The sequence below is a fragment of the Bison bison genome, unplaced genomic scaffold (genome assembly GCF_000754665.1).
Source record: "Bison bison bison isolate TAMUID 2011002044 unplaced genomic scaffold, Bison_UMD1.0 scf7180017864472, whole genome shotgun sequence".
In the NCBI taxonomy this organism is placed as follows: domain Eukaryota; kingdom Metazoa; phylum Chordata; class Mammalia; order Artiodactyla; family Bovidae; genus Bison; species Bison bison.
Window position 1 is genome coordinate 9099605 of NW_011495033.1, and position 15931 is coordinate 9115535.

Sequence of the window (15931 nt, forward strand, 5' to 3'; positions counted from 1 at the left end):
TCCGGCTTCCAGGCGTCAGGACTCGGCCTGCGGCGCCACCTGCCGGCTGCGGCGCGACGCGCGGGCCGGGCTGTCCGGGCGGAAACAGCTAGGGCTGCACGGAGCCAGGCTCCCAGCGCAGAGGTCAACGCGCCTGGCTCGGAGGCTCGGCGCCCGCGTGCGCCTCCTCCTTCTCCTGGGCCACGCCCACCCGGTGCAGCTTTCGGTTCTGAACGCTGGGCCAGAACGTTCGATCAGATCGACCATCTCTACGCCCAGGGACCTACCTGTTAGCGAAGGAAGGCAGTAAAGAGTAAATCAAATAAATCAGATAATTACCGAGATTATGATGGCTGCTAAAAAGCAGCAGAGCACAGAGAGGGCAATCTGCTTCTCTAGTTTCCAAATAAAAGAATTTTTACGTATACAACGATAAAACCCCCGGGTGTATAGAAAAACACACGAATTTCAAACGTCCTTGGCTGGACCTCATCCTCTGGAAGAAAGAAAACTTTACAAGATTAGCTCCGCACAGTCTAGTAAGGTGGTGGTGGTGGTGGTGTCGCTACGTCGGGTCCGATTCTTGCGACACCATGGACTTGCGAGCCGGCTGGGCTCTTCTGTCCATGGGATTCTCCAGGCAAGAATACTGGAGTGGGTTGCCATCTCTTTCTCCATATAGTGAGGTAGGTGCTATGTTTATCCCTGTTTTACAGATGAGCAAAATGAGGCTTGGAGGTGAAATCATTTGCCAAAGGCTTCACAGCCTATGAAGCTGTGGGCAGAGCTGGGCTGAAGAGCTTTTGCACCCACCCAGGTGCAAAGCCATTGCTGTTTTAACAGCTGCCGGGCTCCTCACCCCCACAAAGTCGTGTGTATGTTTTCCTCCCTGTGACGTGGTTTCCCTGGGAACAGAAGCAGCCTCTGGCCCATTTCTGGATGCCTCTGCACCACCCACCATGGTCACTCAATATCTGAAGACACTTGAAGTAGAGGTGGGACAGAATTTAGAATTCCAGCAGTAAAACCTGGGTGTGTGGGCGCTCTGAACTCCATGAGCCATCCCAGCTTTCCCTGTGCCCACACTGCCTCCAGTGTCTGGATATGAAATCTCAGAATTCTATCGGCGAGGTGTCCCACTCCCAGGGATCCAGTCCATCCAGTACTGCCTGCCTCCCTCCATGCCCAGGTGCCACTGTCTCACCATCCACCTCCTCCTTCCCAGGGCCGATCGGAAGGGCACAGGTGCTGAGCATTTTGAGATCTTCAGAGAAGAGCAGGGCCGCTGTAACCACAGAGCCTTAGCCCGAGCGATGTCGTCAACTATTCTGGGGCTCTGCCCGCTCCTGATGTTGGCCCTGGGCTGCAGCAGCCCCCGGTCAGGGGGGAGGGTAGCCCCTAATTGTTACACTCTGTGATAATTATGAAGTCAGCTCATCGCACCCCATCCCACCGCAACTAAGGCTGTGTCTGCTGCCTCCAGTTTCTCTCTGCTTCCTGTCAGCTTGGTTGTCCTGCATGGTGCCGGCTGCGGTCCCAAACAAACTCAATGGCATCAGAGACATTCTACAAAGTGGGAGATGGGGAGGAGGCCATGCTGAAGAAGGAAACCCTCAATGTCTTGAATGCACTTGATCAAATGTCGAAGCCCTTTCCAAACCCCAAGTCAATGAACAGGACCGTCACGACCAAAAGCCTCCCACTTTCCTCAAGGGGCAGTTTGGTGAACTTCTTAGAGGAGGATGCCATCAATCTACCGTAAGACATGAGTCTGGTCCTTTTTTGCTTTCTAAGGCCAGAGCTGGATGGGCGGAGGAGTTGGCGAGAGGGGGAGTGGGGCGCAGGGAAGAGGGTGTTGAAGAGGTGCCACTTCCTTGACTTATCACAGTCGAGACTCCCAGGGAAGAGCACATAAGAGGTTGCCTATGGATTCCTGACCCCAAATCAGTTCTTGGAGGCATGCTGGCCTCCAGCTCCGGGAAGCCTTCTGGGATTAGCTGGAGATGGGTTGGCAGTGCTCATCATCCTGTTTGGTCCTCACCATGAAGCCCCTCTCCTCTCGCCATGGTTCCTTTGCTCACCCTCCCTATGGTGCCTTCACCTGCCTGGTTATGTCCTCCCCCCAACCCCCAGGAACCTGCCTGCCTTCAGACTGAGGTCTGTGTTCCTCCTCAGTGATCACGGGTTTCCTTCACTTCATTTCACAAAACTCTTTGGGCACCTACAAGGTACCTGGTCCAAGGTTAAGTTCTGGGAATGCAGAGCTGGAAAGCAGTTTCTACCTTCAAGGAATTCCCAGCCTGGGGTGTGTGTGTGTGTGTGTGTGTGTGTGTGTGTGTGGTGGTTGGGAGTGGGGGGCTGTCAGACAAGAATTGAGGCTATTACAGCATGGTCTGTGCTATGACAGGGACAACTGGAGGAAATAGGGAATTTAGTATAGTGTGGGAGGGGGTGAAGTTAAGGGAGGTTTCGTGGAGGAGGTGACTCTCAGAGGAAGGGAAGGAGTTAGCCAGTGGAGGGACAGAGGGGTGGGTTGACGTGGGCTGAGGGAACTGTCTGTTGGGAAGTTTCACGGGTATGTGACCTATGCAATTAAACACAGCCTGACATTTGGAAGGACCCTGCTTAGTTTAATGGTTGGATGTTACTGTTTTGAAGGTCTTAATAATTTCTGAAGAAGGGACCCCACAAATTATGTAGCTGGTCCTGATGACGTGAAAGGGGATACAGTGGTCACTCCCTTAGGTACCTGTCAGTAAACAGGTATGGCTAAAGTGGCGGATGCAGGTGGGAAACTTCCTGGTATGAGAAAGTCTTAGACTGGGAACCAAGGTTTAATCCAAGTTCTACCACTTAGATATGTGACCATAGACAAGTTCATTAAGATCCGGGACCCTTGGTCCCCCATGTGTAAAACGAGACCAACAGCACCCAGCAGGGCTGCTGTGACGATCACAAGGAGTTTTTCTCCAGCATATAGCCCAATGCCTGGCTGCCCCTTCAGCACTGGTGTTTCCAACAAGTAAATCTTCAATAGACATTCCTTGGGGCTTCCCGGGTGTTACAGTAGCTAAGACTCCATACTCCCAATGCAGAGGGGCCCGGGTGTGATCCCTGGCTGGGAAACTAGATCCCACATGCCACAATAAGAGTCTGCAAGCTGCAATTAAAGACCCCACATGCTGCAACTAAGACCTGGTGCTGCCAAATAAATAATTTTAAAAAATAATTTAAAAATAATATAGAGATTCCTAAGAGTTTACTCATTGGAAAAGACTCTGATGCTGGGAGGGATTGTGGGCAGGAGGAGAAGGGGACGACAGAGGATGAGATGGCTGGATGGCATCACCAACTCAATGGACGTGAGTTTGAGTGAACTCCGGGAGTTGGTGATGGACAGGGAGGCCTGGCGTGCTGCGATTCATGGAATCGCAAAGAGTCGGACACGACTGAGCAACTGAACTGAACTGAAGGACAGTTTATGGACTTCCCAAGTGGCACCAGTGGTAAAGAACCCACTTGCTAATGCACAAGACATTAAGATTCATGTTCAATCTCTGGGTTGGGAAGATCCCTCAAGAAGGACATGGCAACCCACTCCAGTATTCTTGACCAGAGAATCCTATGGAGAAAGGAGCCTGGTGGGCTATAGTCCTTAGAGTCACAGCGTTGGACACGACTGAAGCAACTTAGCACATAGCACAGGACAATCTATAGTATAACTGACATCCATACCCAGACTCTTCAGCTTACAAAGGGCCTTGGAGGGAGAGTCATCTATTTCAAGTGTCCACCAAGGGCTAGCATAGGAGGTTTGGGCTGATCAGGATTTCGCAGGAGGAGGCTGATAGGGCTGGGGCTCAGGGAGGAAAATTTTGGCCTTGATCAATCAACCTCGAAGCTGGAGGCTGGCTTGGTGTGAGGGATCTAGGGGTATGTATGGGTCACTGGATCTGGCTAGAGCAGCTGGGGGAGGTGGGGAAGGAAGCAGGGGAGGGGAGCCAGAAAGCACCAGGGGCAGACAGGAGCTGAGTAGCATGGGGCCCGGGAGATCCGGCTTCTGGTTCCAGCTCTGCCATCGACTACCAAGGTGACCTCAGTCAAGGTGCTTGGTGTCCACAGGCCCTATGGCCGCTTTCTCTAGACAGGGCTCTTCCAACTGAGGGCTGTGACCTATGAATGTGTCAGGAACTCATCCTAGTTGATGGAGACTAGTATTACAAAAATGAACTAAATAGAATTTAAATTCCAGAGTACATCACACAGAATAAGTACAGGTTTAGGAAACCAGTTAGAACTGGTTTGTGAAACATTTTAGTTATATGTGTGTGTGTGTGTGTGTGTGTGTGTGTGTGTGTGTGTGTGTGTGTGTGTATACTGGGGTTTCCCAGGTGGTGCTAGTGGTAAAGAACCCGCCTGCCAATGCAGAAGACATAAGAAACTCAGGTTCAATCTCTGGATCGGGAAGATCCCCTGGAGAGGGCATGGTGATCCAATCCAGTATTCTTGCCTGGAGAATCCCATGGACAAAGCATCCTGGCAGGCTACAGTCCATGGGGTTACATACACGCGTGTGCTAGCTTGTCAAGAAATATGTATTTCTTACTTTCAGTTCAGTTGCTCAGTTGTGTCCGACTCTTTGCAACCCCATGGACTGCAGCATGCCAGGCCTCCCTGTCCATTACCAACTCTCGGAGTTTACCCAAACTCATGTCCATTGAGTCTGTGATGCCGTCCAACCATCTCATCCTCTGTCGTCCCCTTCTTCCACCTTCAATCTTTCCCAGCATCAGGGTCTTTTCAAATAAGTCAGCTCTTTGCATCACGTGGCCAAAGTATTGGAGTTTCAGCTTCCACATCAGTCCTTCCAATGAACACCCAGGACTGATCTCCTTTAGGATGGACTGGTTGGATCTCCTTGCAGTCCCAGGGACTCTCAAGAGTCTTTTCCAATACCACAGTTCAAAAGCATCAATTCTTCAGCACTCAGCTTTCTTTAGAGTCCAACTCTAACATCCATACATGACTACTGGAAAAACCATAGCCTTGACTAGACGGACCTTTGTTGGCAAAGTAATGTCTCTGCTTTTTGATGTGCTATCTAGGTTGGTCATAACTTTTCTTCCAAGGAGTAAGCGTCTTTTTATTTCATGGCTTCAGTCACCATCTGCAGTGATTTTGGAGCCCAAAAAATAAAGTTAGCCACTGTTTCCACTGTTTCTTCATCTATTTGCCATAAAGTGATGGGACCAGACACCATGATCTTTGTTTTCTGAATGTTGAGCTTTAAACCAACTTTTTCACTCTCCTCTTTCACTTTCATCAAGAGGCTCTTTAGTTCTTCTTCCCTTTCTGCCATAGGGATGGTATCATCTGCATATCTGAGGTTATTGATATTCCTGCCGGCAGTCTTGATTCCAGCTTGTGCTTCATCCAGCCCAGAATTTTGCATGATGTACTCTGCATATAAGTTAAATAAGCAGGGTGACAATATACAGCCTGGACGTACTCCTTTTCCTATTTGGAACCAGTCTGTTGTTCCATGCCTAGTTCTAACTGTTGCTTCCTGACCTGCATACAAATTTCTCAAGAGGCAGGTCAGGTGGTCTGGTATTCCCATCTCTTGAAGAATTTTCCATAGTATGTTGTGATCCACACAGTCAAAAGCTTTGGCATAGTCAATAAAGCAGAAATAGATGTTTTTCTGGAACTCTCTTGCTTTTTCGATGATCCAGTAGATGTTGGTAATTTGATTGCTGGTTCCTCTGTCTTTTCTAAAACCAGCTTGAACATCTGGAAGTTCACAGTTAACATATTGCTGAAGCCTGGCTTGGAGAATTTTGAGCATCACTTTACTAGCGTGTGAGATGAGTGCAATTGTGTGGTAGTTTGAGCATTCTTTGGCATTGGCCTTTCTTTGGGATTGGAATGAAAACTGACCTTTTCCAGTCCTGTGGCTACTGCTGAGTTTTCCAAATTTGCTGACATATTGAGTGCAGCACTTTCACAGCATCATCTTTCAGGATTTGAAATAGCTCAACTGGAATTCCATCACCTCCACTAGCTTTGTTTGTAGTGATGCTTCCTAAGATCTGCTTGACCTCACATTCCAGGATGTCTGGCTCTAGGTGAGTGATCACACCATCATGATTATCTGGGTCATGAAGATCTTTTTTGTACAGTTCTTCTGGGTATTCTTGCCATCTCTTCTTAATATCTTCTGCTTCTGTTAGGTCGATAACATTTCTGTCCTTTATTGATCCCAACTTTGCATGAAATGTTCCCTTGGTATCTCTAATTTTCTTGACGAGATCTCTAGTCTTTCCCATTCTGTTGTTTTCCTCTATTTCTTTGCATTGATCACTGAAGAAGGCTTTCTCATCTCTCCTTGCTATTCTTTGGAACTCTGCATTCAAATGGGTATATCTTTCCTTTTCTCCTTTGCTTTTCACTTCTCTTCTTTTCATAGCTATTTGTAAGGCCTCTTCAGACAGCCATTTTGCCTTTTTGCATTTGTTTTTCTTGGGGATGATCTTGCTCCCTGTCTCCTGTACAATGTCATGAACCTCCGGCCATAGTTCATCAGGCACTCTATCAGATCTAGTCCCTTAAATCTATTTCTCACTTCCACTGTATAATCGTTAGGGATTTGATTTAGGTCATACCTGAATGGTCTAGTGGTTTTCCCTACTTTCTTTCATATAAGTCTGAATGTGGCAATAAGGAGTTCATGATCTGAGCCACAGTCAGCTCCCAGTCTTGTTTTTGCTGACTGTATAGAGCCTCTCTGTCTTTGGCTGCAAAGAATATAATCAATCTGATTTCAGTGTTGACCACCTGGTGATGTCCATGTGTAGAGTCTTCTCTTGTGTTGTTGGAAGAGGGTGTTTGCTATGACCAGTGCGTTCTCTTGGCAGAACTCTATTAGCTTTTGCCCTACTTCATTCCGTATTCCAAGGCCAAATTTGCCTGTTACTCCAGGTGTTTCTTGACTTCCTACTTTTGCATTCCAGTCCCCTATAATGAAAAGGACATCTTTTTTGGGTGTTAGTTCTAAAAGGTCTTGTAGGTCTTCATAGGACCATTCAACTTCAGCTTCTTCAGCATTACTGGTCGGGGCATAGAATTGGATTACTGTGATATTGAATGGTTTGCCTTGGAGATGAACAGAGATCATTCTGTCATTTTTGAGACTGCATCCAAGTACTGCATTTCGAACTCTTTTGTTGACCATGATGGCTACTCTATTTCTTCTAAGGGATTCTTGCCCGCAGTAGTAGATATAATGGTCATCTGAGTTAAATTCACCCATTCCAGTCCATTTTAGTTCGCTGATTCCTAAGATGTCGACGTTCACTCTTGCCATCTCCTCTTTGATCACTTCCAATTTGCCTTGATTCATGGACCTGACATTCCAGGTTCCTATGCAATATTGTTCTTTACAGCATCAGACCTTGCTTCCATCACCAGTCACATCCACAACTGGGTGTTGTTTTTGCTTTGGCTCCATCCCTTCATTCTTTCTGGAGTTGTTTCTCCACTGATCTCCAGTAGCATATTGGGCACCTACCGACCTGGGGAGTTCATCTTTCAGTGTTCTATCTTTTTCCCTTTTCATACTGTTCATGGGGTTCTCAAGGCAGGAATACTGAAGTGGTTTGCCATTCCCTTCTCCAGTGGACCACATTTTGTCAGAACTCTCCACCATGGCCCTACATGACATGGCTCATAGTTTCATTGAGTTAGACAAGGCTGTGGTCCATGTGATTAGATTGGTTTGTTTTCTGTAATGGTTTTCAGTCTGTCTGCCCTCTGATGGAAAAGGATAAGAGGCTTATGAAAGCTTCCTGATGGGATAGACTGACTGAGGGAGATACTGGGTCTTGTTCTGATGGGCGGGGCCGTGCTCAGTAAACCTTTCATCCAATTTTCTGTTGATGGGTAGAGCTGTGTTCCCTCCTTCTTACCTTAGTTCAAGGTAAGAAAAAAAAAAAAGATTTGAAAGTTAAATTTTTTTGATCCTGTATTTCATCAGCAAAAAATTTTAAAGAGTGGGGAAACATGGGCAAGGTTTTTCTTTGTAACAGCAAAGAATTGGTAACAATACAAATATCCATGTAACAGAACACCCTACAACAGTTAAAATGACTGAACCAGAGCAGATTAATCTAAAAATACAATGTTTTAAGTAAGAAAACGGCAAACTGCAAATGAATATGTACTGAATGATACCATTTATTTATATAAAGTTTAAATTATGCAAAATAATAGCATACATATCTAACAAACCTATAAAAACACATGGGGAATAAGAAACACAAAATTTTAAATTTACTGCTCAGGCTGCTTCTGAGGGAGAGGATCAGGAGAGGGGTAGGGGAGCAGAGTACACAGGGGGCTTTAGTTACACTGAGACAGCTTTAGTTCTGAGTTGGATAGAAGCTAAATGGAAGCTTAATATAATATCATTTTTTCCAGTTTTATTGAGACACAGTTGACATTTAACATTGCATTAGTTTAAAGTATGCAATATCATTTGATAATTGTATGTATTGTGAAATCATTACCCCAGTAAGCTTAGTTAACATCCATCACCACGCAGTTACAAATTTTTGTGTGTGAGATGAGAGCTTTTAAGACCTAATCTCTTAGGAACTTTCAAATGTACAATCCGATATTGTTCCTTATAGCCACCACTTTGTGTATTGGTTGGGTGGTGGTGGTTTAGTCACTAAGTCATGTCATTTTGTACATTATGTCCCCATGAACTTATTATCCTTGATATCTTGAATGAGTCTGAAATATTTCACAATTTAAAAAAAAAAATTAGAGGACTTCCCTGGTGGCTTAGTGGTAAAGAATCCGCCTGCCAATGCAGGAGACATGGGTTCAATCCCTGGTCCTGGAAGATCCCGCATGGCACGGAGCAGCTAGGCCCATGCACCGCAATTAATGAGCCTGTGCTGTAGAGCCCAGGAGCTGCATCTGCTGAAGCCCGCGCGTCCTAGATCCTGCGCTCTGCAGCAAGAGAAGCCACCGCATCGAGAAGCCGAGCACCGCAACTAAAGAGTAGGCCCTGCTCTCTGCAACTGCAGAAAGCCTGCGTGGCAGTGAAGACCCAGCACAGCCGAAAATACATAAATAAACACTTTTTTAAAATAAAAAAATTATAAAGGAAGAAAAGTTTTTGAGCATTTACCCCAATAAATATATATTTATCTTTGCTGTTAATTTTACATGCTGTATATTAATACATATTGATAACTGTCATAAAAATCTAAGTAAAGAAATGCAGTAATTACATATTAAACAACAGTAAATAAATATTTAATAAAACTTATTATTTTTCTTCTAGATACTTTTAGATATTTTTCCATATCCCAGTAGATCGTTATGGTCATTCCCTGGGGTGTTTGCACCCTACCTTGGAGGAAGGACTTGGAGCTTTAGTGGTGTTTCTAAAAATGTGGTTCTCAGAACACTTGCATCAGAGTCATCTGAGGATCTTATGAAAGATGCTTTAGCAGCTTCCCCAATGCCGTCCCAGCTGGGGACCAGGGACCAGGAATGTGCATTTTGCACTAGTGAGTGTCCCGGTGAGTATGACTAACTGCTGCAGAGCAAGAATGTTCTGAGTGGCTCAAAAGCAGTTGAGGGTATTGGTAAGTCCTGCCCAAGGCCTGCCTGCCGCTGGGAGCCTCCAGGCAGCAGGGCCTGGGGCAGCTGCCTCCATCTATCTCCCCTCTCCCCTCCCCCTCCAGGAAGCACATGCCGGTGGAGGATTCCGAATGCAGCTCCGATGACACCAGCATCTCCCCCATGTCATCCACCTTGTTGAATCCCATCAAGTTGGCCGTGACCCAGCCCAACAGCAGCTTCTTTGCGGGCATGCTGGAGGGCGAGCTGAACAAACTCAGCCTTTCCTCGATAGCCAAGAGCACAGAGAAGGGGCACCTGGCCCTCTGCCCCCAGTCTAAGTCCCAGATGGCCCCTGGGGGCCTGCTGGACTTCGACAACCCTGAGGTGGACACAGACACGTCCTCAACGCCCTCGGAGTCCTCTGTGGTCTTGGATGTGCCGGAGGCGCCCTTCATCTGTGAACACACGGTCAGCGACTCCACAGCTGTGGTGCGTTTCCACCCAGATGCATCTGGCAAAGGCTTGATGCCCTCCCTCCCCCACCTCCTGCCTGCATCCTGAGCTCTAGTGCATGGGTTAGGAGAGAGGGCGTATCTGTAAAGAACTCCAGCTCAAGCTAGAGAAGGTTCAATGCTGTAGGAAAAGTTCAGACCAAGTGCCACTGGGGATTTGGAAGGAAAGAAACGTTACTTCCAGCTGCAGGAGTAAGCTTTGTTGGCGTTCAGTGACATTTGAGCTGGGACACAGAGGTCAGACTTAAACATCTAGAGACCAGGAAAGGCATTCTGTGCAGGGCTGATGCTAGCAAAGGCTCACATATGGGAGAAAACATCCACGTCCTAATTCGGGGTTGCTCACACTTTCCGGCACCTGCAGATCTGATCATCATGTTACCAAGAAGATTCCTCATTCCTTGAGGTTCTGACATAGTAGGTCTGGGGTGGGGTCTGAGACTCTGCATTGCTAACACATTCCCAGGTGGTGCTGATGGCCCACAGACCACATGCTGAGTAGCATTGTTCTGGATACAGGAAGGGAACAGCAGGAGGGGGTCATTTTCCAGAGGTCCTGTAATGTTAGGTTGCTGCTGCTGCTGCTAAGTCGCATCAGTAGTGTCCGACTCTGTGCGACCCCATAAACAGCAGCCCACCAGGCTCCTCTGTCCCTGGGATTCTTCAGGCAAGAACACTGGAGTGGGTTGCCATTTCCTTCTCCAATGCATGAAAGTGAAAAGTGAAAGTGAAGTTGCTCAGTCGTGTCTGACTCTTAGTAACCGCATGGACTGCAGTCTACCAGGCTCCTCTGTCCATAGGATTTCCCAGGCAAGAGTACTGGAGTGGGGTGCCATTGCCTTCTTCAAATGTTAGGCTACTGTATGGATTTTTCAGTAAGCAAAGAGGACCAGCTCTGTGCAGAGTTTTGTATCAGGTGAGAGATGCGATATGAGTTACATATTGGAAAATACCGTCTGGTGGCTCAAACAGTAAAGAGTCTGCTTGCAATGCAGGAGACCCGGGTTCGATCCCTGAGTCGGGAAGATCCCCTGGAGAAGGAAATGGCACTCCACTCCAGTACTCTTGCCTGGAAAATCCCATGGATGGAGGAGCCTGGTGGGCTACAATCCATGGGGTCGCCAAGAGTCAAATATGACTGAGTAACTTCACTTACTTTGGAAGATAAATCTGGAAGGACCATTGTTGGATAGGCCAGTGCAGTGTTTCTCAAAGTGTGGTCCCCAGACCACCAGTAGCATCTGCATCATACGGCACCTTGTTAGAAATTTAAATCCTTGCTTTCCCCACCCTCCTGATCGGGCCTGCTGAATCAAACTGGGCACAGGGGCCAGCGGTCCTTGTTTTAACAAGTCCTCTGGGGTATTCTGATGCACACCAACGTTTGAGAGCCACTAGCCTAGATGGAGGAGACACTGGAAACAGGAGACAAGGCAAGTGACATCAGGGCCAGGAATCTGCAGTGTTAGAAAAGCCCCCTGCAATCCTTAGGCTGGCTTGGCAGCCATGGCTGTAGTACAAAGTGGACTCAGGAGAGACGGGTCTGAACCTTGACTCTGGCACTTTGCTGTGTGGCCATGGGCCGGACACTTGCTCTCTCTGAACTTGTAACCTCATCTGCAGTGAGTGAGGTGGACGAGATGATTGCTAAGGTCCCTTTCAACGGACACACAGTCTATAGAATATGGAGTTGAGGGTACCCCCTGAGGTTGGTGCGGCTGCCCAGGGAGAATGGCTCAGGCTTTGGGCTGGTGGGGCCTCATCTAACGTGGGGTATGCCTACCACCCTCAGACACACCTGCCTCAGCTCCAGCGGGAGCAGGGATGGGATTGGGGTCTTCTGACCCACATTGCAGAGGGGCTGGTGGGGTGGTAAGGGGAGGCCAGGCCAGGTCTGAGGAAGCCTTGGGGGTTCTCTCCTCCTAGATTTCCTGGACCTACGCCCCTGGCAAGCAGCAGGTCAGTTTCTACCAGGTCCTGTTACAGGAGGTGGTCAGGAAAAACAGCGGCGAGACGCCCAAGGCGAAGAACCGCCCCTGGATCTTCAATAAAATCCTGGGCACCACTGTCAAGCTGATGGAGCTGAAGCCGAACACGAGTTACTGCCTCACCGTCCGCGCAGCTAACACCGCTGGGGTGGGGACGTGGTGCAAGCCCTACAAAGTGAGCCATGGGAGAAGAGGGGCCCAAGGGTCAGGGACCCTAGAGGTTGGGAACACCCTGGTACCCCCAGGACCTCTCCTCCTGCTGGCTTTCCCTCTCCCTGGGCAGATAAGCCTCAGTTCCAGGCTGTTCTCCTTGGAGAGGGTTAAGGAGTAAGTCACTTTGGGGCCCCCTGGAAACTGACCTGTTCATTCATCCCTAATGTGTGTCTCTCAAAGCCAGTGGCTTCTGGATTCTTCAACTTAGTTATCAATGATTGTGATGGGTTGGGAAGTCAAGGGCACTGCGGGGAAAAAAAGAGGGAAGAGGCTAACGGGGTACAAAGCAGGGAAGAGCCTGGGGGTGGCAGGGCAGGCCTGAGTAGACACTGCTGAGCTTGGAAACAGCACACAACCGGGGAGAAACAGATGTCAGTGAGTAGGCTGGTAGGGCACTCGGAGACCCCTTCACAGACAGACGAGGGGGTGGCGGTGTGGAAGAGGTGTGGCCAGGGTCAGCTCTGCCAAGGGGTTCTGAGGACTTTTTTTTCTTTCAGTTTGCAACCGTGGCCACTGACTTGAACAGCTTCCCTGAGAACAACCCCATCCAGATTACCGTGCAGCGCAAGGAGCCCCAGCGGAAGACCGTGTCCCTCGGGCTGGAGGACATGCGCAGGCTCGAAGATCTGGAACACCTCTTTCCCTACTAAGGGGGAGGGTCCCAGGAAGCCCCTCACCCACCTTCAGCTTCGGCCCAGGGTCCTCAGCAGTCAGAACCACGAGATATACCACCAGCCCCGAGCCAGGGAACCACTGACCACCCTGCTGGTTCCCGGCCTGGGGCCAAGGTTAGAGGGGAGCTCCACTCACCCGGAGCCTCTGCAGGCCAGGCCAGATCAGCCTCCACTGCCCGTAGCTGCTAGGCTTCCTTCCCCAGATCTGGGCTGGTCCAGGTCCCTCATTAAAACCTGCAGGTCACCCAGCACCCTGAGATTCTGCTTTGTGCCACTGACGGCCTCAGCTGGGCCGCGGACCCTCACCCTTCTGGCTTCTGCCAGGACCAAGAGTCCAGGTGGGTCAGGGGGACACGGGGTCATGAGATGCCATCGCCCTTTCCCCGTGAGAGAAAGAGACGGTCCCCAAAGACTATAGCGCTCGCCAGGAAAAACAGTGATGCTGGACACAGGCAGTGACAGCCTGCAGTCAGCCCGACCTGAGCCTGGGGGGACATGGGGCAAAGTGCCCAAGCTCTGAGGGGAGGGTTTAATCCCTTCTGTCTCACCTTGGCTCTTCCTGGATGTGATGGCTCAGACAAACCACTTACGCTTCTGGGGCTGAATTTCCTCATCAAAAATACGGGGATGTGGGACTTCCCTGGCGGTCCAGTGGTTAAGACGCTGCGCTTACAATGCAAGGCGTGAGGGTTCAATCCCTGCTGTGTGCCGTGGCCAAAAAAATAAGGTTGGGGGGGTGGTGGCGACAGCACAGAAACCTGCTTTACTTGGCTTTAGCCAGCATTTCCCAAGCTGTTGACGACAGAATCCCCATCCTCTCCTGTGTGAATTACATTCATCACGTGTCCAAAGAATACTAAGGAAGGCTAGAAACCTATTTGGCTCTTTGATTCTTCACATCTGTACCCCGCCCTGGGGACGTGGCACAGTCCTTCCAGGCACGGCTGCAGGGTCACTGTGAGGCTCAAGTGAGAGCCCAGCAGCAGAGAGCGTGGCACAGAGTGGGGCCTCAGAGCCTGTCGCCTCCCTTCAGCCCACACGTAGTCCCACTGCAGAGACCAGGCAGGTGGAAGCCGAGAACCAGAGCCAGGCAAGGTGCAAAATCGTAAAAGCACAGATGTGGGCGGGGGAGGGTGAGGAGGACCAAGAAGTCAAAAAAGGCTGTGGCCCCGAGTGCTCTGTACAAGGATGGCTGGAATTCAACCCGGGTAGAGGCACCTGGTCCTGGAAGAAGAGTGGGGGCAAGACCTCGGTCCAAGGTCTCAGCATGTCCTGGTGGGGGTTCCCTTCACCCTGTGAGTCTTTGGGGGGCAGAGAGCCACCCTCCCCATCACACCATCCCCACTTCTGCCTGAGCCTGCACCACCACACAGCCCATTAGGGGGAGCCCTCAGGGACCGCCTCTCTGAACCCCGAGAGCCCAGTGACACTGAATGAGGTCAGGGAAAGCACCCCAGAGCAGCGGGCTGGCACAAGTCCCCGTGATGGTCACAGCGTCCTCTCTCTGTGCTGTCCAGACCAGGAAGTAGCCTCGAGCTAGTGTGACAACTGCATTTCTAACTGGGCTGAATTCTAGTTCATGCAAACAGCTACACGTGGCTCGTGCTGCCAGAAGGGACAACACAGCCTTAAGAGCCTCCTCTAGCTACTACGAGACAGGCCTCAGCGGGTCACCCCAGCCTCTCCCTCGTAGGCACGGTGGCAAGAAAGGAAAGACCGCTTCCTGCTCAGCATGGTACTGGAGTAGCCCAGAGGGAGGGGCTACACAAACTGACCCAGCATAGACCCCTGGGCATCGAGGACAGGAATCGTAACCCAAACACACAAAATATAAGTTATTTATTTGGTCACAGAATCCGGGGCCTGACCCTGAAGAGAGACAGCATTTAAAAAAGGCAGCAGCTGGTCATCACCCAGCCTTCTGCTGCCCATGCTCGTGCTAGCGAGGTACCGAGTGATGGCCGATGACTGGGGTCAGTGACGACCTCCTGCGACCTTTGACCTGTTCTGCGGAGGGACCCCCGTGGGGTCTGACCGAGGACAGCAGGTCACGCTCATTCTCAAGGCCATCATGCAGCCTGAGGCCTCCCATCAGAGCAGGCAGCGGGCAGAAGCTGAGTCCAGATGGGGATCCCAGAGACCTGGGGGGCTTCTCATCTCCTCCATCTGTGAACAAAGGCAGGGAATGGGATGGGGACCCCAGCTCAGGAAAGAAAGGCACCGCACAGTCCCAGGAGCCCACGATGGGGGCGAGCCTGGGCAGGTGGAGAGCCCGTGGAGCTCTCCACCATGGGGGATGACCACGAGGGCAAGGGCAGGAGAGCCAAGCACACCGGCCGCCACTGCACCCCCCACACCCCGAAACTCACATCCGGAGGCACTTGTCCTTCCCACCACTGGCCACTCTCTGGCCATCGGGACTCCAGTCGACAGCGTATACCTAAACGGGAGGGGGACAGTGGTGCAGTGAGCAGGGTTGGGGTCGGGGGCAGGCTTCAGTCCCCGCTCAGCCCAGAGGGTTGGCCGCACCTCGTCCGCGTGGCCCGGCAGGTCCGTGGACAGCTTCTGGGCCTTCACGTCCCACACTTTGAGCGTGCTGTCGCTGCTACCGCTGACCAGGAGCCGGCTGTCGGCCGACCACGCAATCTGGTACACGGCAGCCACGTGGCCGCGCAGGGAGGCCAGGTACCTGGGCCAGGGGGGAGAGTGATGAGGACGAATGTGAGATCTTGGGACACGTCTGAAGGGTGCTCGAGGCCCCCGGCAGTCGTTCTCAACTGTGGCTGCATGTCAGGATTACCTGGGAACCCGTATAAAATCTCCCTGCCTGGCCCCCACCCCAGACCAATTTAACTTCTGCTGGTCATTGCGATTTTGTAAAACTGCTTCTAGGATGCTTCTTGCCAGGCCTCCATGCTTGCTCAAC

The 15931-nt window shown here is 50.3% G+C and overlaps 2 protein-coding genes across 2 annotated transcripts in view; one reads left to right on the plus strand and one right to left on the minus strand.

The window, feature by feature from the left end:
• Positions 1–1466: 1466 nt before the first annotated feature.
• Positions 1467–13250, plus strand: FNDC8 (fibronectin type III domain containing 8). Its single transcript, XM_010861499.1, has 4 exons — positions 1467–1737; positions 9741–10107; positions 12057–12293; positions 12829–13250. Exons 1-4 carry the CDS (start codon positions 1529–1531, stop codon positions 12979–12981), a joined length of 966 nt encoding a protein of 321 aa, XP_010859801.1. The 5' UTR covers positions 1467–1528; the 3' UTR covers positions 12982–13250.
• Positions 13251–14827: 1577 nt separating this feature from the next.
• Positions 14828–15931, minus strand: part of NLE1 (notchless homolog 1 (Drosophila)) — a 9116-nt gene continuing 8012 nt past the window's right edge. The window contains exons 11-13 of the mRNA XM_010861500.1: positions 15535–15694; positions 15375–15445; positions 14828–15171 (exon numbers count right to left, since the gene is read on the minus strand). Coding sequence (XP_010859802.1) covers positions 15159–15171; positions 15375–15445; positions 15535–15694 — 244 coding nt within the window. The 3' untranslated portion in view covers positions 14828–15158. The remainder of the gene's footprint in view (positions 15172–15374; positions 15446–15534; positions 15695–15931) is intronic.